The sequence below is a fragment of the Chrysochloris asiatica genome, unplaced genomic scaffold (assembly GCF_000296735.1).
Source record: "Chrysochloris asiatica unplaced genomic scaffold, ChrAsi1.0 scaffold00348, whole genome shotgun sequence".
NCBI classification, from domain to species: domain Eukaryota; kingdom Metazoa; phylum Chordata; class Mammalia; order Afrosoricida; family Chrysochloridae; genus Chrysochloris; species Chrysochloris asiatica.
In genome coordinates, this window is record NW_006408866.1 from 1,039,607 (window position 1) to 1,064,086 (window position 24,480).

General features: G+C 46.2%; 1 protein-coding gene across 1 annotated transcript in view; it reads right to left on the reverse strand.

Annotated features, from left to right (window-relative positions):
• The window catches only part of GPR139 (G protein-coupled receptor 139), a 51,859-nt gene extending 27,638 nt beyond the window's left edge, over positions 1–24,221 (reverse strand). The window contains exon 1 of the mRNA XM_006875957.1: positions 24,015–24,221. Coding sequence (XP_006876019.1) covers positions 24,015–24,138 — 124 coding nt within the window. The 5' untranslated portion in view covers positions 24,139–24,221. The remainder of the gene's footprint in view (positions 1–24,014) is intronic.
• Positions 24,222–24,480: the final 259 nt, after the last annotated feature.

A 24,480-nucleotide genomic window follows, 5' to 3' on the forward strand; every position in this document is an offset into this window, starting at 1 on the left:
GCGACCCTATATAGAGTTTCCAAGTAGCAGCTGGTGGATTTCAACCACTGACCCTGCAGTCCATCACATTATCCTGCAGCACCATACCAGGACACCAGGACAGATGGGTGGTGGATCTGAATTTAGATGTCATCATATTACTCCTCAATTACTATAGGGACTTCTTAGCTCTGTCTTGACTTCTCTGTTGTTGTTGCTGTTAACTGCCATCAAGTAACTTCTGACTCATAGCCATCCTGAATCGGGTTTATGAGGAAAGGCTCATGGATTTGAACCACCAACCTTGAGGTTCGCAATCCAGTGCTTATCCTAAAAGTGCCATACCAGAACTCCAGTTTAATTCCCCACCTTATAAATTTGACTCGAACTCTTGGTGTGGCACTGTAGGATCAGCGCTGGACTGTGAACCACAAGGTCGGCAGTTCTAACCCACCAGCTGCTCTTCAGAAACCCTATAGAGTATCACTATGAGTCAGAACCGACACAATGGCACTTAACAACAGCAAGAAGTTTGACTGGGCTGCAGTCTATCAAAAGGTAGGAAACTAAAATCAGAGGTATAACTTTGAGAAGGTGAAATGATTATTATGAGTTTTAGCAGCTAGTATAATTAGATGCCTAGGAAACTCAAGAAAATTAACTGGCATGTTAGTAGAACCAGTAAGAGAGTCATCCTAGGGAACCAAATCCAAAATACCTCATTCATGGCTGGGAAGACAACAGAATGGGAAGAAAAGTCCATCGACAAATTGCTGATTTAGAGGACTAAAGTTGTGCAGAAGTGGAGAGAAGGACCTCCTCTCCAGCTCTGAGCCACACCATGGCTCCTGGGTCCCCAAACAGCCTTGCTCTAATACATTTCTCTTTCACTAAATGTTCTGGAGTCCTGATGTGGCGCTGAGGGTCAGTGCACTGAACTGTAAGGTTGGTTTGAACCACAAAGTCTGTGGTTCAAATTTACCAGCCACTCCTTGGAAAACCTTTGCAAGGTCGCTATGAGTCAGAACTAACCCGATGGCACTTAACACAACAACAAACGTTCTGTTAACTTCTGGGTCTTAGCAGTATAAAAATTAAGGTTGAAATCCAGTCTGTCCGTTAGAGGAATTGGCTGCCCATTTTGATACTCACTCCCTCTTCTACAGAAAACATTTCCTGCCTGGTTTGTAGATGCCCAGGTCTCTGGGTGGTACTGTTTGCACTCCAATTACCACCAGAAAGGGTAGCATTTTGAATCCACTCAGCAGTACTGCAGAAGGACCTGGCAGTCAGCTTTAGTAAAGGCTGTGGTGAAGAAAACCCTATGGAGTATTTCTAGTCAGTAACACATGGGGCTGCTGTAGGTCAGAATTGACTTACGGGCAACAGTTTTTAGGGGTTGGTAGAAATATACTTTACTTCCAACATAGAGAACCTAAAGCTGGGTGTTTTACCCCACACCCCCATTTCAGAAGAGTGAGATGACCAATTCAATGAAAACGCCCACTTTGGTCTTCTTGGAATCTGAGAACTTGCCCTGAAATATTACTGAAATCTCCACCTCTTGCAAAAGGAAGCCCAGGCTCCACACCTGAGCCCTGGGTCTGAAGGCTGCCTTTGCCTAGATGACCTTGAGCAATTACATAGTCAACATGAATCTCAGTTTCCTCATCGGTGGTATGGGGTGATACTAGTTCCTACTTTATGGAATGGAATGGTTAAATTTGTGAAGACTGCTTAAAACCGTGCCCGGCATGTATAGTATGTACGTTAAAAACTGTTGAGTTGATTCTGACTCACAGCGACCCTGAATAGCAGGGGTGGAGAATGCTTTTTCTGCCAAAAATTTTAACATTATTCACTGGCCATACAAAATTATCAACTTAAAAATTAGCCTGCTATATTTGGTCAAACATTTAATTAACTCTCACCCCTAATATGATCCTCAGAGTCCTGGTGTGGTGCTGTGGGTTAATGCGCCAGACTGCAAAGCCATTTGAACTGCAAGTTCACTAGCTGCTCCTCGGAAACCCTATACAGGGTCGCTATGGGTCAGAACCAAGTCGATGGCACTTCACAACAATGTGATCCTCACCACTGGATTCTTATCAACGGAGAACAGATTGAAGTTGTCAAGGACTTCATTCTTCTTGGATCAACTATCAACACTCATGGAAGTAGCAGTCAAGAAATCAAACGATGTATTGCATTATGCAAATCTGCTGCACAAGACCTTTTTAAAGTGTTAAAGAGCAAAGCAGCTTGAGGACTAAGGTGTGCCTGACCCAAGCCATGGTATTTTCAATAACCTCATATGCATGTGAAAGCTGGACAGTGAATAAGGAAGACCGTAGAAGAATTGATGCTTTAGAGTTGTGGTGTTGGAGGAGAATATTGAAAGTGCCATGGGCTGCCAAAAGAACCAACAGATCTATGTTAGAAGACGTGCAGCCAGAGTGCTCCTTGGAAGCCAGGATGGCCAAACTTCGTCTCTCATACTTCGGACATATTGTCAGGAGGGACCAGTTGCTGGAGAAGGATATCATGTTTGGTAAGATAGAGAGTTCAGAGAAAAAGAGGAAGACCCCAGCGTGATGGATTGGCCAACTGGCAGCATCAGTGGGCTCAAGTGTGGCAACAATTGTGAGGTTGGTCCAGGATTGGGCAGTGTTTTCGTTCTGTTGTGCATAGGGTCACTATGAGTCGGTACCAACTCAGTGACATCTAACAACAACAACAAATGTGATGGTTGGAACTGCGGTTGCCTAGACAGGGACAGACCAAATGATTTCTTTGGGGGCCTTATGCAGCCCATGAACCATATGTTTCCCACCCCTACTGCTTTTGAGGAGTGGTTGGTGGGTTTGAACCAATGACCTTTTGGTTATCAGTCCAGTGCTTATCCTAAAGCACCCCACTAGGTCTCCACAGTGAATATACTGTTGTTGTTTGGTGCCATCGAGTCAGTACTGACTCATAATGACCCTATGTACAACAGAATGAAACACTGCCCGATCCTGGGCCAACTTCACAATCATTACTACAGTTGGGCCCATTGATGCTGCCACTGGGCCATATCATTGGGGGAGGGGGTCTTCCTCTTTTTCTCTGACCCTTATCCGATATCCTTCTCCAGGGACTGATCTCTCCCGATAGTATGTCCAAAGCATGAGAGATGAAGTCTGGCTATCCTGGCTTCCAAGGAGCTTTCTGGTTGTATTTCTTTCACCACAGATTTGTTTGTTCTTCTGACAGTCCACGGTACTTTTTAATATTCTCTTCTAACACCGTAACGCAAATGCATCAGTTCTACGGTTTTCTTTATTTGTTGTCCGATTTTCACATGCACTTGAGGTGACTGAAAATGACATTGACATGGGTCTTAAAAACAAGGACACTGTTCATTGTCTTTCTCTTCCCTCATCCTGAGCAATGGGTTGGGCGCAAAGAAACTGCTCTGTGTGGCTATGCTGAAGAAGTGAAGTTGTGACTAGAACCAGAGAGCTGCTCACGTTTCAGATGGGAGGAAGGAACGTTCCATACAGCAGGGGCAAAGGGTCTTGATCCTCCCACCCCATCCCTAGCACTGACCCCAACCCAAGACTAGGATGGGTAATCCTCCTCTTCATTGGGATACCTGACATCTTCCTACCATATCACACCTAAGTCTTCCTAGCAGTACAGTTCTACTTCTTTATCTCCTGAGTGAGACTGTGTGTTCCCCAGGGTAAGAATCAGATTTACTTGTGTTTCTGGCAACAGTAACTAACACACAATTCACAAATTTATGTATAAAGGAAAGTTTAGTAGGGTTCAGAAGGGTGAATCCATTTTGGTACCATTCCTGTCTCTGGAAGCTTGGTACATAGAGTGGAACAATGAACCATGGGTTTGAGGTCTAGGAGCGTGACTTTAGTTCTCAACTCTGCCTCCCAACAGAACTTGGGAAAGCTATTTGTCTCCTCTGAGCATCTGTTTCATAATGGATGAGAGAGTCCTTTATAAATTATATTTCATTTTGCATACTGGTAAGCACTATGACAACATAAATGGGTATTATTGAATATTCTTTTTAAGTATTAGACACATAGATCCTGGCACATAATAGGTGGCTAATAAACATTCACTAAATGAACTGGATTTGGAATTCTGGGCACTTGACTGAAATTGAGCCCACTTCTGGCTGATAAATTTTTGGAGGGATTTGGAAGATGACAGATGTTTCAGAGGGATGGCTTTGTCACAATATGCTACTTTAAAAAAAAAAAAAAAAGTCACCTCCGTTTCCATTTTGTGGGCTATGTGTGGAGCGGAGAGGGAATTCACCTACCTGGCCTTACTTAAAAATAATCTCAAGTAATTAAACCATCTGCTTGAGGAAAGGGCAATGAGGACATTGGAAGAGTCCTCAATCATGAAGAAAGTCAGAGACCTTAAAAATGTCTGAAGAAAAAAAAAAATGTCTGAAAAGACCAAGCTGGGAGGATGAATTAACAGCATTTGTCTTGTCTCTACGGAAACTGAACTGAACACCAGTGTCTACAGTGGTCCCAACGGCATGCATGGTGTTAGCACAAGCAGTGGCATGCACGCTGTCACATCCCCAACTGAATGACCTTGGGCAGGTCCCTGTGCCTCTCAGAGCCTCAGTTTTCTCATGAAGCATCAACCTCACAGGCACTGTTCAGAGGATCAATTGAGGCAACATGGAGTAATGTGTCTGCCCTAGTGGCTGGCTCAGTCAATGGTAGTGATGGCAATGATGATGATGATAGTTATGACCAAGAGCTGTTCTTCAGTCTCTTCAAGTTAGTGTGGAAATTACATTTGTGGGATTAAGAAAGCAATCATGTATTCTTCCACTGATTTATCCATCTATCCACTCACGCATCCATCCACCCATTTACCCATCCATCCATCCATCCATCCATCCATCCATACATACATCCATCCATCCATCCATCCATCCATCCATCCATCCATCCACTCACTCAGCCATCCACCCACCCACCCATTCAACCTACCCATTCACTCATTCATTCATCCATCCATCCATCCATTCGTCCAATACGTAACAAGTTCTTTACCAGATGCCAAGACTCAGTAAAGGGTTATGGAGTCAAACAGATGACTCAGACTCTGCCTCCTGTCAAGGGCTCATAGCAGCTTGTTGATGTCCCCAGGCAAGGAGAAGCCCTCAATCCACTGAAACCCCACAGAAATCTGAACGTCTCCAGCCCTCCTATGCCCACTATAGAACTAGTCACACTGTATATGATTATTGATTTGCCGTTCTTCATAACTAGATTGTGAATTCTTTGAGGGAAAGGACCATTTCATGTTCAACTTAGTCTTTCCCCCATTCTTTATAGCCTTAGGCACAAAGTTGTTGTTGTTCAGTGCCGTCAATCAGTTCTGACTCATGGTGACCATGTATAGGGTTTCTGAGAAATAGCTGGTGGTTTGGACTGCTGACCTCGTGGTTCAAACTGACCTTGCGGTTTAGTGCTTTATTCCACAGCGCCACGGTGGTAAAATGGATAGCACAAAAACGAAACGTTAAAGCCAAGCCAAGCCACACACTGCAGCTGAAGGGAGCGAGCCACTGCTGGCTTATTCCCACCTCAGCTTTTATCCACTGTCCCTGCAGTTCCAATGACCACTCCTCGTGACTAAGGTCCCAGCCCAAAGGCCAGCTCTTCATAGAAACCTTTCTGGACTACTCTGCCTCAAGTCACCTCTTTGTTTAGGTACCTCCATAGCCTAGTGAGACGCTGTAGGATAAGCACTGAACTGCTAACCAAAAGATCAGCAGCTCAAACCCACCAGCCACTCCTGGGAAACCCTATACCGGGTGTCTATGGGTCGAAACTGACTTGAGGACAATTAACAATAATAGCATACAGCAACACCTAGTGTTGTTTTAATGACTTGTTTGTTCATTTGCTTATTGCTTGTCTCCCAGTAGAAGGCAGGCCTTTGTGCAGCTCTCTCTTTGGCTTTCTGCTTTCCTTCCAATGCCTCATACAGTGCCAGTCTCCATGTATACGTGTTTGTATATGCTCACCCCATGTATACGTGTCTCCTGTATACATGTTTATATATGCTCACCCCATTCTTGGAGTCCTGATGTTGAATAAGCACCGGACTGCTAACTGAAAGATCAGCAGTTCAAACCCACCAAGTCACTCCTGTTGTTGTTGTGATGTGCTGTGGAGTCGGTTCCGATTCATAGCGACCCTGTACAGGGTTTCCAAGGCTGCAAATCTGTATGAGAGCAGAAAGCCTCGTTTCTCTCATGGAACAGCTGGTAGTTTCGAACTGCTGACCGTGAGGTTCGCAGCCCGATTCGTAACCACTACGCTACCAGAGCTGGAAACCCTATACAAGGTTGCTATGAGTTGGAGCTTACATTATGGCAGTAAACAACAGCCCCTATTCTCAGATGAAGGGAGTATGGTGGTTCTGTAGGATACACACTGGATTTGGAAACACAAGGTCGATGGTTCCAGCCCACCAGCTGCTCCCACCAGCCGTGGGAGAAAGATGAGACTTCTGCTCCCGTAAAGATTTACAACCGTACACAGAGTCACACTATGAATCAGAACCAACTTGATGGCACTTAACAACAATAACAATGACAACATTCTCAGATGAAGAACCTAAGGCTAGACAAAGGGGAAATTACCTGCTCAAGAATCAGATAGCAAGGGGCCCGTGCTGGGACTCAACTCCCATTGTGCCTACTTCCTAACCCATGTCACCTCCCTGGTGTCCTCCTTCAGAGAGCAGCCGAGTTCTGGGAGGACAGACGGACACAGTGTGGAAGTCCTGCACTGGGAGAGCCAGGTGTGGGTTTCCCTTTAAGGAATGCCCCCGCCACTTCTCCTTAAGCTCCCTCTTCTTGAGGCCCCTCTCCAATTACTGCTCCAGTCTACCACCTTTCAGGGAAGCCGTGGCATTCTTTCAAGAGGCAGCCAATGGTTCTTGTCATCAACTCTGGAACTGAGCTGTGAGGTGAGGCCAGGAATGCTAAAGAACAGGGCTGCAGCTGGACCTGAGCCACCAGCCGCTCGCTCCCTTCAGCTGCAGTGTGTGTGTGTGTGTGTGTGTGTGTGTGTGTGTGTTGAAATGATGAGGCTGATAGCTCGCTTTGCACTTAGCTGGAAATGATAAGAAATGTCAGAGGTAGAAAAGCAATTCCCTCTGCTCCGCCGAATGCCAAGCAAACGAGGGACGGGAGAGTGACTGGGAGACACATCAATCCTCACACTATAGAATGTGTTGTTCCAGCTCAGGGTCAAGTCCATTTTTTTTACAAAGCTCAGATGCCACATCTTCTCACCATGCCCCTCTCACTGGGGGTCTCTCTGTTCCTGAGTCCACTCACCAGGTGCCCTCCTACCCCGAGACCACTGCATAGCCAGTTCCCAGCGCCTGGAGCCCTCTCCCATTCTTTCGTCCTCTGCTCATCCAATCTAGTTGGAGTTGTTACACATCTACATGGTCCAAAATGGTGACCCTTAGTCTCATTGACTACTAAGCTCTTGGCATGCGGTTGGTTCAGTGAGAAACTGATTTCTAATACTGTTTCATTTCAGTTCATTTATAACTCAAAATGGGTATGCAATTCAGTTATTGAAAAAATTTTTACGTTTATTTTGAAAAATTTAGATACTACTGCCTGCTCAGCTACTGAACCCAAGAACAAGCTCCCCAATTCTAAGCACCATGAATTGCTGCTCCTTCAATGCTTTGTCACTGCTGAAAATTTGTATTTATTTGTGTTACTGATGATGCTGACCTTCCCTGGTGGATGTCCTATAAGGATACAGAATGAGTCTGTTATGCCTAGTACATGGATGGATGGATGGATGGATGGATAGATGGATGGATGGATAGATGGATGGATGGATGGATGGATGGATGGATGGATGGATGGATGGATGGGTGGGTGGATGGGTGGATGGATGGGTGGATGGGTGGATGGGTGGGTGGATGGGTGGATGGGTGGATGGGTGGATGGATGGATGGATGGATGGATGGATGGATGGATGGATGGATGTGTCAATGAATGTAGATCTAATTGTCTGTGCTCTGATTTCTCTTGTCATCGCTCGCTGCCATTTGCCACTGCCATCAAGAAGGCTCTGACTGATATGAAAATACATATTTGGGGTTAAAAGTCAGTTTTCTGTCAATGTAGTTCAGTTGGTCATGATGGTCATTCAAGAGAAACCCAAGTTATTCAGCTTCCGCTATATAAAAAGCCAAGATTCTGGGTCAACCATACAGATACATTCCCTTCCTTTGAATTCCATTGGGATCCAATGTAGTCACTTCCTCCCCATACCCTGGCCCTGTCATCGTTACTTCCCTCTAGATGGTTGTATAACACTGGGCTGAGAACCACAAGGTCGGCAGTTCAAACCCACCTGCTACTCCTAGGAAACCCTATATGGAGTTGCTATGAGTTTGAACCGACTCCATAGCACTTGACAACAACAACAACAATAAGGTGGTGTATGTGGAGGGTGTAGTGATGGCCAAAGGTATACTCGATTTGGAATCTGGAAGATATGGGGTCAAAACTTAGCTCTGTCCCTAATTAGCTGTGTCGTTAAGTTGTTGTTAAGTGTCATCAAGTCAGCTTTGACTCATAGAAACCCAGTATAGGGGTTTTGAGGAGGAGCTGGAGAGTTTGAACCACCGATCTTGTGGTTTAACCACAAGATCGGTGGTTCAAACTCACCTTTCAGTCCTTATGCTACGGTGCCATACCAGGACTCCAATTAGCTGTGTATGCGTGGAGAAGTTCCTTGCCCTCTCTGGGATCAGTTTCATGACCAAGAGTGCTGTATTGGATTGGTGTTTCTCAGACGTCAGTGCTTTATCCACCAACCTGATGACTTTTGCCACATTCTTGCATCACCTGTACTATTGTTTAATTGAAATTTGTTGTAAATTGACTTGCCTTTTCCCCCCTCAATTTTTACTTTATATAGTTGTGCTGTCTAATAGAAACATAATGTGAGCCATATATGCTGTTGTTAATGTGCTGTGGAGTCGGTTTTGACTCATAGCGACTCTGTACAGGGTTTCCGAGGCTGTAAGTCTTTACGGGAGCAGAAAGGCTCTTCTTTCTCCTGTGGAACAGCTGGTAGTTTCAGACTGCTGACCCTGAGGTTAGCAGCCTGATTCGTAACCACTACGCTACCAGAGCTGCAATTCAAAATGTACTAGTTGCCGCATTAAAAAAGTAAAAAGAAACAGTTGAAATTAATTTGTATCACATATTTTATTCAATCAACCGTATCCAAAATGCAATTAACATAAAATTATTAATGAGATATTTAACTTTGTTTTTCATCCTAAATTTTCAAAGGGTGGTACGTATTTTCCACTTACAGTACACCTCACTATGACACTGAACATATTTGGTCTCTGTTTAAAGGTCACTGGTACTATAGCGGGTTATGAGCTGGGCTGCTAATCACAAGGTCAACAGTTCAAACCTATCAGTCGCTCCACAGGAGAAAGATGAGGCTTTTGGCTCCTGTAAAGATTTACAGTCTCAGAAACCCTGGTTGCTGTGAGTCAGAACAGACTCCAGGGCACACAGCCACCACCACGATTTAAAGTTCAAGAAATTCCTGGGTGGCTCAAAAGAGTCAGAGCTGTACTGTTTGCCAACAGATTGGCAATACAAACCAGCCCAGAGAATTATATTTGAGAGAGTACATTCACTCACCAAAATTGTTCAAACTAAACTCACACGTTTTCCAGTTACTAAATCAAGCATCAGTGTTTACCTGTAATTTAAGTGAAATGAAACAACATTTAAAATTCACTTTTTCATTTGCACACATGGCTGCTGAATGGTTACCATTTAGTTTTTTGTTTTGCGCTTCTAGTAGTTTGGGTGAAAGTTTACAGTGCAAATGAGTTCTCCATTCAACAATGGATACACATTTGTTTCAGGACATTGCTAGCAATTCCCCCAATGTAATAGTGCCCTTCCCACTTCCTTCCTGGGTTCCCCAGTTCCATTTGTCCTTCTGGAGTTATCACTCCCTTTATAGGCTTGCCTATTGTTTGGTTGAACCACAAGATCGGTGGCTCAAACTCACCTTTCAGTCCTTATGCTACGGTGCCATACGAGGACTCCAATTACGATAAACACTGAACTACAAACCACAAGGTAGACAGTTCGAGCCCATGAGCCGCGCCGTGGGACAAAGATGAGGCTTTCTGCTACCTCAAATGATTTAACAGTCCAGGAAACCATGTACAGCAGGGGTGGGGAACATCCTGGTCCACGGTTCAGATAAGGTCCTCAAAATCATTTGGTCTGGCCACTGCAGTTCCAGCCATCACACTGTTTTTGATAAGTGCCATCAAGTCAGTTAGACTTATAGCAACTCTGTATAGGGTTTCTGAGGAGCAGCTGGTGAGCTTGAACTGCTGACCTTGTGGTTCAAACAACCTTACAGTCCAGCGCATTAACCCACAGCACTACACCAGGGCTCCAGCCATCACATTAGGGGTGAGTTAATTAAATGTCTGACCAAATATAGTAGGCTAATTTTGAAGTTGATAATTGTGTGGTCCATGAATGATGCTATACATTGTGGCAAAAAAAGTTTCCCAACCACAGCTATACTGGGTCTCTGTGAGTGAGAACCAACCCAAAGACACTTAACAGCAACAACTGTTTGACTAAAATTGATCCCCAAGGGGTGGGGTTAGTTCTAGACTTAAAGGGTATCTAAAGGCCATGGTCTCTGGCTTTCACCAGTATCTGTCAGGTCTGTAAGTCTGGTCTTTTTTATGGTATTCAATTTTGTTCTACATTTTATTTTCTTCCGCTTTGTCCAGGACTTTCTGCTGTGATCCAGGTGGAAGTGGTCAGCAGTGGTAGCTGGTCACCATTAGTTCTGCTCTCAGTGTAGTGGAAGCCGTGGTTCAAGTGGTCCATTTGTCCATTGGACTAATTCGTTCCTAAGCCTTTGAATTTCTTCATTCTTCTTTGATCCAGATGGGGAGAGACCAGTAGTGGTACGTTCACAAGCCCTAAGATTTTAGTCGCTACTCACCGTAGTAGGGTACAGAATGTTGTTTTTGAGGACTACATTGTGTCAATCCACCTAGATTTTTTTCCTGAGACTGTGGTCCTGAGTCCCCAAGTGCAGTGACCCATTCCCTCAAGGCGTCTGCTTATGGCTTAGAAGTTTTCAGAACTTTGCCCAGTGTTGTTATTTTTAAGTGCTGTCGAATCAGTTCCAACTCATAGCGCCCCTCGATAACATTTCAGAGGAGTGGCTGTTGAGTTTGAACCACCGACACTGCTATTTAAACCAACCTTGCGATCCAGTGCTTATCTGGCAGTGCCACACCAGGACTCCGTATGCTCGACTGCATCCTTGGATATAGCTGCAGCACATACAAATGCGTAGGTAGAAATGTCCTCTGCTAAACGTATTGTATTCCAATTTATCTTCCCACATCTATTCAACTTGCATGTCTACCTATGTATCTACCTGTAGATATTGTTTGCTATTACTATTACTGCAGGATTGTGTATGCAATAGCATTTACCTTTGTGGTCTTTTACTTTAGTGTGCCTCCTAGTGATATCCTTTGTCTTGGTCATGTTGTACTGCCTTCTCCCTCATTGGATATTAGGTTTCCCTTCACCCAAGTTAAGATGAGTCTACTCTCTAGTTAGTGACTCCCCCTCCCATCCCTGCTACTCATCAAAGAAGATTTCTTTTTATGTGTGAATCTTTTCTTGACTTTTTGTAATAGTAGTCTCATACAGTATTTGTCTTTTGGTGATGGACTAATCTTGGACTAATTTCATCACTCAGCATAATGTCCTCCAGGTTTGTCCAACAATGGGCACTTACATTGTCCCCATCTTTTTGCTGTTGTGAATAATGGTACTATGAACACGTTGCTGTTAAGTTATTAAGTGCCATCAAATAAGTTCTGACTCATAGCAACCCTGTATAGGGTTTCCAAAGATCAGCTGGTGGGTTTGAACTGCCAGCCTTGTTCAATGCTGATCCTCTAGCGCCACACTATGTCCACTATGAACATGGGTGTGCATATATGTGTCCTGGCTGTTGTTTCTCTAGGATACATAGTTAGTAGTCGGATTGTACAATCACATAGTGATTTTTGTGTTATTTTTTGGTGGAAGGGCACACAAAAACACTCAAGAAGATATAATCATTTAAACAATGAAAGGGCACATTCTGCAAGCCTGCCTCCTGGCCATCAGCACACAGTCTTTCTCTTTCCATGAGTCTGGAGTCCTCAACTGCTCCCTCTCTCCACATCCTCATCTCTGCCTCCATCTCTAGTGCTGCTGCTTCTCTGGTTAGGGTCCCACATTCCGCTCCTGCTCCTCTCCCTTGATGGTCCTAGGGTCCTCTGTTCCTGGACTGTAAGATTAACTACTCCCCCGTGTTTGTTACAAAACTTCTACCTTTACAGTGTGACAGTCATAATTAGTCATGACAACATTTACTCACTGTTGAATCATAAGAATCTTATCCCCATCTCTTTTCACCAGACCCATTGAGACAAGATGAAAACTATTCAGTGAGGACTCTATCTTCCCCTGCACATTCTTAAACAACCCCCTCTTGAAAACTTTTAAGCCAGTCACTTCATGCCTTTATCACCCCCTCATTTTAGGTAGCCAATGTCTAAGTTGCCCATCTCTATCAACCCTACATACAAAGAGGATCAGATTGATTTTGGATGTGAAGACTCCTTCCCTCTCAGTTGGTATTTTGAGCTACTACATCCATAAGTACAGGTCAAGTTCATCAAATTGTATTTACGCTTGTTTCCTTTATCTTTTATCTTCCTCTAGTCCAGTTCTCGGAAACCCTGTACAGGGTCGCTATGGGTCGGAACTGACTCGACGGCACTTAACAACAACAGTCCAGTTCTGGTTGTTAAGCCATTGAAGCCAGGTCGAATGGGTACTGTCTACAAGTTTAGGCATTCTTGTGCATCTCCCCTCACTTCAAATCAGCTGGGCACTTTGCTCTCAGCTCCAGCCCTCTGTGGCTATGTCCTTGTCCATGGGCTCAGGAATCCCCAGGTCTCACCACACATCGGACCAAGCAGCCCTTCCTATTCTCTCTCTCTCATCTCCAGGTTGACGGGAGTCTATGGAATGTGGTCGAACTCAGCCCAGATCTTCATAGCTGCCTTTCTCCCTCTTCCACTCACCAGGAAACCAGCATGGTTGCCAGCAAGCTTACATGCCTGCTCATGTGTTCCCTTTGAGTTTCAGTCTTGGAGGAGGACTTGATTGTTTGGCTTGATGGCTCCCTGGCAAACAACTTGCTTATTCTTGTAATAGTCAATCAGACTGCCATTTTTGTTTTGGATTTTTCCCGCTGGTCTGTCTTTCAAGAAGTACCTTCTGTTCTGTGTTTTGATTCCCAACATTTTAAGGTAATAGTGCCATACCATTTTCCACAGTGGTTGTACCACTCTGCAGTTCTGTCTCAGTAATATAAGACAGTTCCAGTCTCTCCACACCCTAGCCAGCATTTATTGCTTTCTGTTTTGCTTTGTTTGTTTTTTTTTTTTTAACTTTGTTGTTATTGCTGGGGTGAGATGACAATTTCATTGTTTTGATTTGCAGCTCTCTAGAAGCTAATGATCGAAAGCATTTCTTTAATGTGTTTGTTGGTTGCTTGTATATCTTCTGTGGTGAACTTACAGATGAGGAAATTTTTTTGGCAACGACGTATCTGACATGGGACTAATGTCTGAATTTATAGAAAACTTCAACACTCAAACAACAAAAAGACAAATGATGCAATTTAAAAAATGGGCAGAAGTAATGGTTACCATTTTCGACAGCACAGATGGATAACAACTGTAGAAAACAAACCAGTCACCCTGCTGTAAACAAAAGCTAGCCTTAAAAAGTAAATACAATGAAAACACAAGAATGACATTAGACTCTGGTCAACAACTGCTGCCTGCCAAGCTGCTGAGCCCAAGGTGTGCTCTGTCTATTGGAAAGGGAGAATTAGTACATGCTTGGAGTGCTGCTAGTGGCGCTGTAGGACTGCTAATCATAAGGTTGGCAGTTCAAACCCACCAGCCACTCTTGGAGAGACACATGAGGTTTTCTGCTCCTGTAAAGTTTTACCGCTTCAGAAACCTTATACAGGGCCACTGTGAGTTCAGAAAACTATGTTCTAGTTAAGACTCTACCAACTCCACATGCTTACTCATTCTGTCAAATGGGGGGGTACTAGACTCATGAATATTGTTTGCAGTCATTCTTATGACTTGTCTTATATAGTCCACATGGTAAATTCTGTGATGAAGGCACTGCCATACCCACTCTACAGATAAGGACATTGAGGCTCAGGAAGGGTAAAGTAACTCACCCACACTCGCACTAATAGGAAGTCACGAAGCTGGAATTTGAATCTAGGTCTGTGAGACCACAATACACCATACAGGCAGGTTCTGAGGACTCTTTCCGTTTCACTAAACGGTGGGCTTGTATTCCAAGACATTGTCAACTTGCAATTTGTGGTATTTCTTGGACCTGCTGTTTCCAGTTTATGCCAGATTCCTGGTTTCCTGAGTTGACATGCTTTTCAATTTAACCATAGATTTCTTCGGCTCTCCTGCTTTGTTGTTTCTCACCCCTGTTTGGCCTCTTGTTTTCACTCTCTGTCCAAGTCCTTGGAGTGTATCGGTGTTTCTTGTAGTAATGGCTGTACTTCTGAGCTTCCCAGGCCTCATTTTGTTGTTTGTTTCCCCCCACTTTGTTGTTTGTCATGCCCCCTTTACCCACCCAGCCCCAGGTTCACCTGTCCCTGTAGCATGTTGCTGTCTTCTTACAATAAAGCGGAGTGAAACCAAAACATCCACTACAATCAAGTTGATTCCGACACATAGTGTTTCCCAGACAGTAAATCTTTACAGGATCAGCCAGCCTCATTTTCCTCCCAAGGATTGGCTGGTGGGTTTGAACTGCCAACTTTTCAAGTTAGCAGCCTAATGTTTAACTCACCGTGCCACCAGGACCGAGTGTTTTTGCCGTTAAGTGTGGTCACGTTGGTTCCGACTCAAAGCGACCCCATATAGGGTTTCCAAGGAGCAGCTGGTGTGTTTGAACTGCTGACCTTGCGGTTCGCAGTCCAGTGCTGATCCTACAGTGCCACACCAGGAGTCTGTGGGAGTATGAATAATTCTCTGTCATTTTGTGGTTGGGTGACCTTGGATATGTGTCTCAATGTCCTCAATGGAAAAATGGGCACACTAGTTATACATACCCCAAAGGGAATAAAATGAGTGAAAGGGTGTCATGTGCTTCTGGGAATTCCCAGGACATACGAAGTGCTGCGCAGTCCTGGTGTGGCACACCCACAAGGTTGGCGGTTCAAGCTCACCAGCCTCTCCTCAGTAACCCTATACAGGGTCTCTATGGGTCAGAACCGACTCAACAGCAACTAAGTGCTGTACACCTGTTGGTTATTCCTACATAGAAAGTGCCGTGTTGTTTGTCCCCATAAAATGGGGTTCAGAGAGATCAAGTGTCACAACCACACCATGGGTCTGTCATGAAGGGAAAATGAGCGAGACCAAGAAGGCCACATGTTTTCATTTTAGACAACAGAGAGTGTGGTTCATTTGGGTAAGCGAAACATTTCCTAAACCTGAACCACTCTGTCCATTTACAGGACCTGACTGCCTCTTGTAGACACGACACAATTCATGGTTCGTGGTGGCACCACCTACATGTTTCATAGACATACAAAGGTTGAGGAGCAGGACCTACGTTCCCCTTCCTGCCCCCTTCTGTTCTGGACCTCACCTCTGATATTCATGACAACTGTGCTGCTGGTGTTTGCCCATCACCGCTTCACCAGCTTTAGGTGGAATCCTGGTGTGGCACTGTGGGCTAATGCACTGGACTGCAAGGTCAGTTTGAATCTCAAGGTTGGTGGTTCAAGCTCACCAGAAACCCTATATAGGGTCATGATGAGTTGGAACGACTTGACAGCACGTAACAACACACAGGCTAGGTGTCAAGTTTTTTGGACTCCTGGTGTTGCACTGTAGGATCGGCACTGGACTTTGAGCCACAAGGTTGGCAGTTCAAACCCACCAGCTGCTCCTTGGAAACCCTATAAAAAGGGTTGCTATCTGGTAGTGTAGTGGTTACAAATCAGGATGCTAACCTCAAGGTCGGCAGTACGAAACTTCCAGCTGTTCCACAGGGGAAAGATGAGGCTTTCTGTTCCCATAAAGATTTACAGCCTCGGAAACCCTGTACAGGGTCACTATGGGTCGGAACCAACTCCATGGTACTCAACAACAACAATGAGATGGAATCAACCTCACAGCACAGCACTTAACACCACTTAACAACAACCACCACAAGGTCGGCAGTTCAAACCCACCAGCTGCTCTGTCTGATCTCTTAAATTGACACCCTCCAAACCCCTCTCCACAGGGTGGCTGTGCGTTGGAGCTTACTTGATGGCAGTAGGTTTGGGGTTCACCAGCTTCATCTGCTGACGTTCTCATGGTCTGGAGCTTCCACAAACCACAGCAGCTCGCTTAGGGGGGCACATTCCCTAATCTTATGATGGAATCAATGGCTTAATCCATTGGCTGAATTTGCTCCCCATTTGCTAGAGCATGCAGTTCTGTCTCTGAGAGGCTTTGTGCATAGGGAAAACCCTAGGTAGAAAGCAGTGTGCTGTTAAAGTGGGTTTACCAGGTGAGGACTTGAACACGCCGGCAGGTTAGACAATAAATGCAGTGCGGGTTACTGTTACTGAACCCGCCAATGCGCCAGGTCCTGTGAGAAACTCTGGCATGCTTTATTTTGAATTGCCACGGCAACAATGCAAAACACAGAAGGTTACTAATAGTTACTGAAATCTTACTCTACGTGAGAGCAAACATATGCCAAGAATGGTGCTAAACAGTTTTACAGTTTCATTTCAAAAAGCAGCCTTTTGAGATAGGTATTATGATTACTCCATTCTCATGGTTGAGGGGGGCTGAGGCACAGAAGGCATAAGAAATTTGCCCAAGGTCACAGACTAAGGAAGTAGCAGAGCGAGGATTCAGAGGCAGGCTGTCTGAAATCAGAGACCACGTGCTTAACTGCTCAGCTCTGCTGTCTCCCTTCCTGCAGAAGCAAAGCCTAGAGTTCAGAGAAACGAAGTATCATACCTAAGAACACATAGCTAAGAAGGATAAGATCGAGGATTTGAATCCACGTCTGCTCAGTTCCAAGGAACGGTATTCCAGGCTCAGCTTCACACAGCAGAACCTGATATATAGGGTCCGCCCCTCACCCCCACCCCACCAGCAGCCTCCAGCACGGCTGTAGCTCTAGTCTGCAGCTCTAACCACGTCTCCAATTTGAGCTGCACAAGCAGAACCTTTGGCAGACCATCCAGAGTGACTGATCCAAGGTCACACTGTGGGTTTTTGCCAGGTCCAGCGTGGAATCCAGTACTCTGGGTGCAGTGCTGCGCCCCCTACTGAGAGAAAAGGGGCCTAACGTCTACTGAGAAGGAGCCCTGGTAATGCAGAGATTCAGTGCTTTGATTCAAACTGAAAGGTCAGCAGTTCAAACCCACCAGCTGGTCCACAGTCTTAGAAATCCTGTGGGGCAGTTCTCCTTCGTCCTATAGAGTCCCTATGAGTTGCAATTGACTTGACAGCAAGTTTATTTTATTTATTTTTTAATATCTAATGAAGAAGTTGTGGCGATGGTGGTGGTGGTTATGTGCCGTGGAGTTGGTTCCAACTCATAACAACCCTGCATAGGATTCCCAAGGCTGTAAATCTTTACAGGAGCAGAAAGCCTCATCTTTCTCCTAAGGAGCAGCTGGTAGATTCAAATTGCCGGACTTGAGGTTAGCAGCCCGACTCGTAACCCACTACACTTTGTTGTTGTTGTTGTTAAGTGCCGTTAAGTCAATTCCGACCCATAGCGACCCTGCATAAGGTTTCCAAAGAGCAACTGGAGGGTTGGACACACCAACTTTGTGGTCAGCAGTCCAGTGATTATTCAATAGCACCACCCAGTACTCCTTGGGGAAGGGTTGTTGTTGTTAAGTGCCACTGAGTTGGTTCTGACCCATGGCGCCCTGTACAGGGTTTCTGAGGAGCAGCTGGTGAGCTTGAACCGCCGACCTTGCAGTTCAAATGGTTTTGCAGTCTCGCGCATTAACCCACAGCGCCACACCAGGACTCCATTGGGGAAGGGTTAGAGAGAAGAAAACACCACCTTCAGAATTATGTAGACCTGGCACTGTAGGATAAGTTGTTGTTGTTAAGTGCCGTCGTGTCGATTCCGACCCATAGTGACCCTGTATAGGGTTTCCGAGGAGCAGCTGGTGAGCTTGAACCGCCGACCTTGCAGTCTGGCGCATTAACCCACAGCGTCGCACCAGGACTCCATAGGATAAGTACTGGACTACTAATCGCAAGGTCAGCAACTCTTCCCCCAAACAATCCAAACAGCAGTTTGGGCATCCTTTAGGGATTCAAACTGCATTCCTTTTCAGTGTTCTTTGAGTTTGGGGAACAAAAGAGAAGTCTGGGTTTCTCAATGAAATTCCTATAGGACAACCCTTGCTATGCTCCAAGAATGGACAAGTGTATTGTTGTTATGGATAAAAATATTCTCAGCTTAATTTTCTGGCCTTTTCCTCACCAATGCAATTTTTCATTTTCTGAAAACTTCTTCCTAATAAGCCCCAGTAATCATCCAGTGTCCTTCCAGAAAATCTATCAAGATGACCCCTTTGGAATCTCAAAAAAAACAGTCATCATAAACTTCCGAGCTGACCCCTCTGTCTTGAATTTAACTGACCCAGCAGATCCCCTAGGAAGCTACTGTTTTGATTGGACTTTTTTTTGAAGGCACCCTAAAGAGACTGTGACAAGCATGTTGCTGAGAGAACTGTCTGTGGCCCTCCACCGATGACAGAGACAGGATTAAACATGTTTGGTCTAGAATAAACCTGTGCGTGTATGAGTATAAAGGGGACCCCAGTAGCAGTGGTTTTTGACTTCCCTCATATCTGCTTCCATGAAGATTAGTCTTGGAAACCCTATGGGGTAGTTCCACTCAGTCCTACAGAACAATTATGAGTCAGAATTGACTCAACAGCATCAGGTTTGGCTGGGTTTTTCTGGGGATACCAATTTTCCCCATTAGCACACAGCGTGAGGAACTGAGGTTAGTTCAATTAACTTCCCGGCAGGAATGAAGGCAGCACGCTGCAATGGAGAGCGCAGACTCCGCAGGCTGCATTGGCTGTGTGGCCGTAAACAAGATGTTCCACTTCTCTGAATCTCAGTTTGCTCATCTGTAAAATGGGGTCAGGGTTATGCGTAGGACACAGAGGTTTGGTATGTGGTGTGGTGGGAAAAAGCACTGGACTGCAAGGTCAGTTTGAACCACAAGGTCACTGGTTCAAACTCACCAGGTGCTCCTTGGAAACCCTATACAGGGTCTCTATGGATCAGAACCGACTCAACAGCACTTAACAACAAGAACAAAATACCATTATATGGAGTTCTGGTGTGGCTGTAGGATAAGCTCTGGACTGCTCACCACAAAGCCAATGGTTCATACCTACCAACTGCTCCCTGGAAACCCTCTGCAGTGTCCCTATGAATCCTTACTGACTTGATGGCACTTAATAAGTACAATGATTTAGATGAAAAGGTTTGATGTAGATAAGGCACTAAGTGGTAAGTGCTTACCTCCTGCTCAGACTATGCTAAGCCATTTAATATGCACCACCCTCTGTGATTAGGGGCCATCTGTGGTTCCGTCAGGAGCCCTGGTGGTGCAGTGGTTAAAGTGCTCTACTGCAAAACAAAAGGTAGATTCGAACCTGCCAGCTGCTTCATGGGGAGAAGATGTGGCGGTCTGCTTTCTTAGAGATTTACAGCCCTGATAACCCTACTCTGTACTATAGGGTCCTTAGAGATTGGAAATCGATTCCATGGCAGCAGTGATTCAGTGGTAGAATCCTTCCTTGTGGGAGACCCTGGTTTGATTCCCAACAGTGTGTCTCACACATGAGTGGAGATTCCAGACTAAGATGGACGAGGAAGAAAGACCTGGTAAACTTAGACAACTAAACCCTACCGATCACAAGAGTCTAATCCACAAATGATTAGGGGAATTGCATGGGCCTGGGCAGTATTTTGTTCCATTGTACATGGGGTCCCTGTGAGTCCGCCGCAGACTGTTGTTGTTAAGTGCTGTCGAGTCGGTTCTGACTCATAGCGACCCTGTATAGGCTTTCCTTGTGGTAGAAACTGACCTTTTGGTCCAGTGCTTATCCTTCAGCGCCAAATCAGTCTGTGGCAGACTGGACAGCAGCTCATAACAGCCACGGCTCTCTGTGAAATAGGTCCTACAGTATTCCCATTTTACAGTTGGGGAAAGTTGTGTGACCCAAAAGTTAAGAACACTTAAGCTATAGAGCTCTACCCATACTTCATAGGAGAAATAATCCTGGGGATCCCAAGTTAAATCAGGCTCTGAAACAATCCCTAGAGGCAGAGGATTAGACCCCAGAAGTCCCCAAGCCCTTCCTGCCAATAGGGCCTGAAGGTGGTCAGAGATCCACTGCCTTTTCCTACTTACTGTTCCCCATTCCCAATCTACAGCTGCTCCCCACCCCTCGCTCAGTTCCCACCAACTTCTCCAACTGCCTCTGAGAACCCAGAAACCTTGGGTGAGTGTACTGCTGGGAACAGTGATTTAATGAAAATCTCAGCTTACAAGAATATTATGAAGTTCTGTGGTTTGTGACTTCACACCCAAGTAGTCCAAGGCAGAGTAATGAGGACTTGCTAATTGTTGGTGCCAGGAGGCCAGCCAGGGAATCTGGTGTGAGCAAGGCTACTGGATGGATGCACTAAGCAGATTGCTTGAGCAGACTGCTTTTCTGGCCAGGCAGCACCTCCCAGTCCACTCTCTGGCTGACGGGTGGGTGGGAGCAGCCCCTCCACCCCCAAAAAACCCAACCAGCTTTGTGAGAACCACAACTGTAGTACCACACAGCCTCAATCAGTAGGTAGAGAGCCCGGCACTGAGCTGAGCACTTAATTTGTACCGTCGCTCGGTGGCCTCTATCTGGGTTTTTACTTCTCACCACAATTGCAGAGGGTAGCTGCTCTTTTAGTACCCATTTTACAGATGTGAAAACTGAGACACAGAAACCCAAAAGGTTCTCATACTATAATAACCCCAGCTCTGTCTCATTCTAGAGTCTGCATTCTAAACCACCATGACAGATTTGCCTTCCCTATGGATTTAAGAGCATGATGATAGATAGGATTGTAACTTTGAACCAACCTTGCAAACCATTCACAAAACTGTAGTCAGTCTGTGACTTCCGTACCAGCCTGGCCTTCCTGGTGTTTCTTCTTTAGGATCCTTAGTGTTTCTGCTATGGGCTGCTTGAGCTCATGAATTGGGTCTAAGGAATCTTTGAGTCATTTTGGCACTTGGAATACAGTTGTTGTTATTGCTAAGTGCCGTGGAGTTGGTTCTGACTCAGGGACCCTGTATAGGGTTTCCAAAGAGCAGCTGATGAGTTTGAACCGCCGACCTTGTTGTTCAAACTGCCCTTGAAGCCCAGTGCTTTATCCCACAGCACCACACCTTGTGTGTGTGTGAATCATTCAAGTTCATTGCTGTCAAGTTCATTTTGAGTTATGCCACTCCATGTACATCAGAGTAGAACTGTACTCGGTTGGCTTTTCAGTGGCAGAGATCTTTCAGAAGTAAATTGACAGGCCTTGGATGGATTTGAACTGCCAACTTTTGGGTGAGTGTATTGATGCTGTTACGTGCCATCAACTCGATTACTACTCTTAGTGACCTTATAAGACAGTGTAGAACTGTAATTCTCAAAGATCATCTTCTAGTACCCACTCTTTTCTCACAGAGCACAGGATGGATCAGCTCCTTGATCTGAACCACCAACCTTCTGGTTAGCCTCTGAGCTCCTAATCATTGTACCACCAAGGAGCCTCAGTCGAGCGTAAACTGTTTTCATCACCAGGGAACTTAGAACATGGTAGTTAGCCATTACTATAAGCTGAGTGAATAAACACATCACAAACCCTTGAAATTTCAATCTCAGCCCTTACTCTGTCATTTGTGATGACTTCATGGTCTGCTTCAGTGCCCAGATCAATGCCAACTTGTCATTCCAATCTTTGGTTCCTTTCAAGTCACCAGCCCAGGCTTAACTTTCTAGAGTCTGTACCTAGCACAGCTCCTAGTATACAGTAAGTGCTAATAATGTGGGTCAATAAGGCTCTAGTTAATATAGGAATCAGGCTTTAAAGAGCTGAAGTATCTTAACATCCACCTTGAGCTCTTTGAGATCTGAGTTCCCCCTCCTCCTCTTCCATCCTCTTATTCCTGCTGGGGACTCTTATAAGGTCAGCCTTCCAGATCTTCTTGTCTCTGTCCCTAAGAGTTTCCAGAACAAAATACTGGAGGAGAGGCTACATCCTCAGTGTTGAGGATGAAGAAAGGGGACAGGCAGAGTTTGAAGAGGAAAGGGAGTCAGTCACTTCCCTGGTAAATCAACCTTCTCAGAACTCACTCCCTCCCCCAAAGAGAGCTAGGTTAAGGGTCTGGAATGGGAGACGGGGGAGGGTGATGCAAACAACCAAAATCAATCTAGCTTGAGGTAATGACACGTTCTGCTGCCCCAGCAGGGCGAATCAGAGCAGATCTTCCTTCCCTGGGCCGCCTGAGCGATTAGTTAGAAATAAAATCCTCATCACTCGCTCTGGGAGAGGTTCACACATTAGTAAACTTCTGTTTTCTTGTACCTACCAAATTGTGTGTGTGTTATTTATACGACCTCAGCAGGGGTCCTAGCTACCTGGTTGACTCTTTTAGAAAGGGAATCTCAGTTTTTGAGTTCCCGGAATGCGAGGAAGCTAACGTTCTCAGACTAGCAGATGATGGAGCAGATGTGATTCTAGGCTGCCCATCCCTCTCCTCCCTTTGCTCGCCAATGCCAAAGGATAGCGCTGATCCGAGGGCTTCCTGAGGATCTTTAGGAGTCGTTCTGCCACACGGAGAGCTCAGTGGCGCTCTTGGAATAAAGATGAGCTGAAAAGGGGCCATCTAAAACTGGCGCCTCAGGAAGACCTTCCCATTGTCTGTATGCCAGTTTCTGACACACACGCAGGCAGGCACACACACTCCAAGCAGTCCGGCTCTCTTCAGGAATTCAGCCCAAGTCTCAGGCACTTTAGAGAACATGAAGATGTGGGATCATCAGAAATCTGCAACAGCGGCTAGCTGCCCAACGTGCGTGGACAGGCGGCAAAGCAAGAGGTGAGGAATGTCAAAGAGGCTGTGACCCCTTGAGGTGGTGGCCTTAGTCCCCTGCCTATGTCAGCACCCTCACCCTAGCCAGTCACCCTTCTTGACTCCTTGTGGGCAACCTCCAGACCCCTTCCTTGATCGGCGGTGGTGGGGGTGGGGGGGGAGGCGACAGGACCCGTCGTTTGTTCCATCCTAACGCCCTTGGAACAACAGAGGTTCCACTTCATCTCGGATTCACGAGGGGCAGAGGTGGGAGCGACCGGGGAAATGCAGACTCCACAAATCTTCCCTGAACATGCAGGCAAGTCACATACACTGGATCCCCAGGGACGCGCAGGAATACACGAGTACACCCTGGAATCCAAGCGCACACCGAGTCCATAGTCTGCCGCGCACACTCACCTCACAGCGCGCGCACACACATATACAAACACACACGCACGCGCGTACACACCAGCGCACACGCGCGCCCAGTCCCCGCCAGCCCGCAGCAACTTCCTTTCCCCTAGTCTGGAAATACCCGCAGTTGCCCTTAAGGCTTAAACTTTTTCCGTGGGGACGCACAGCAAGGGGCATCCTGCAATGTGGGTTATTTGCTTCCTTCCCTTTACCCCCACACACCCCTCACCTGGTAAACCGAGGCACAGCAAGAGACTGTAGTAGACCACTGGCACGAAGCCCAAGCCGCAGGACGAACCCGGAGACCAGGATAAGGAGCTGTTGGTGACGAGGTGGGCGTGCGTGTGCTCCATGAGCGCTCCTTATTTCCTGGCCCCGGCCTGCCAGCCTCTTTGGACGCCGGCTCGGTGGCAGTGGCGGCAGCTGGAACGGCAGCTCCTCTCTCCACGCAGGATTTGCTCCCAGCCTTGCCCGGGGCCCCTCTGCGCCCGCGGCACCTGCCCGCCCAGAGTCCCGCTCAGCTCTCCTGCAGCGCGCAGGGCGCACCGACTCGGGAGGGGCTCCTGGAGCCAGATCGGCGCCTCCCACCCCGGCCCGACTCGGCTCCCGCCTCAAAGCCGGGTTGGGACGCCGCACCCCGCAGCCAATCAGCGATGGCCTGGACCCGGGGAGTGGAGGGAGGGCGGCAGGGGGAG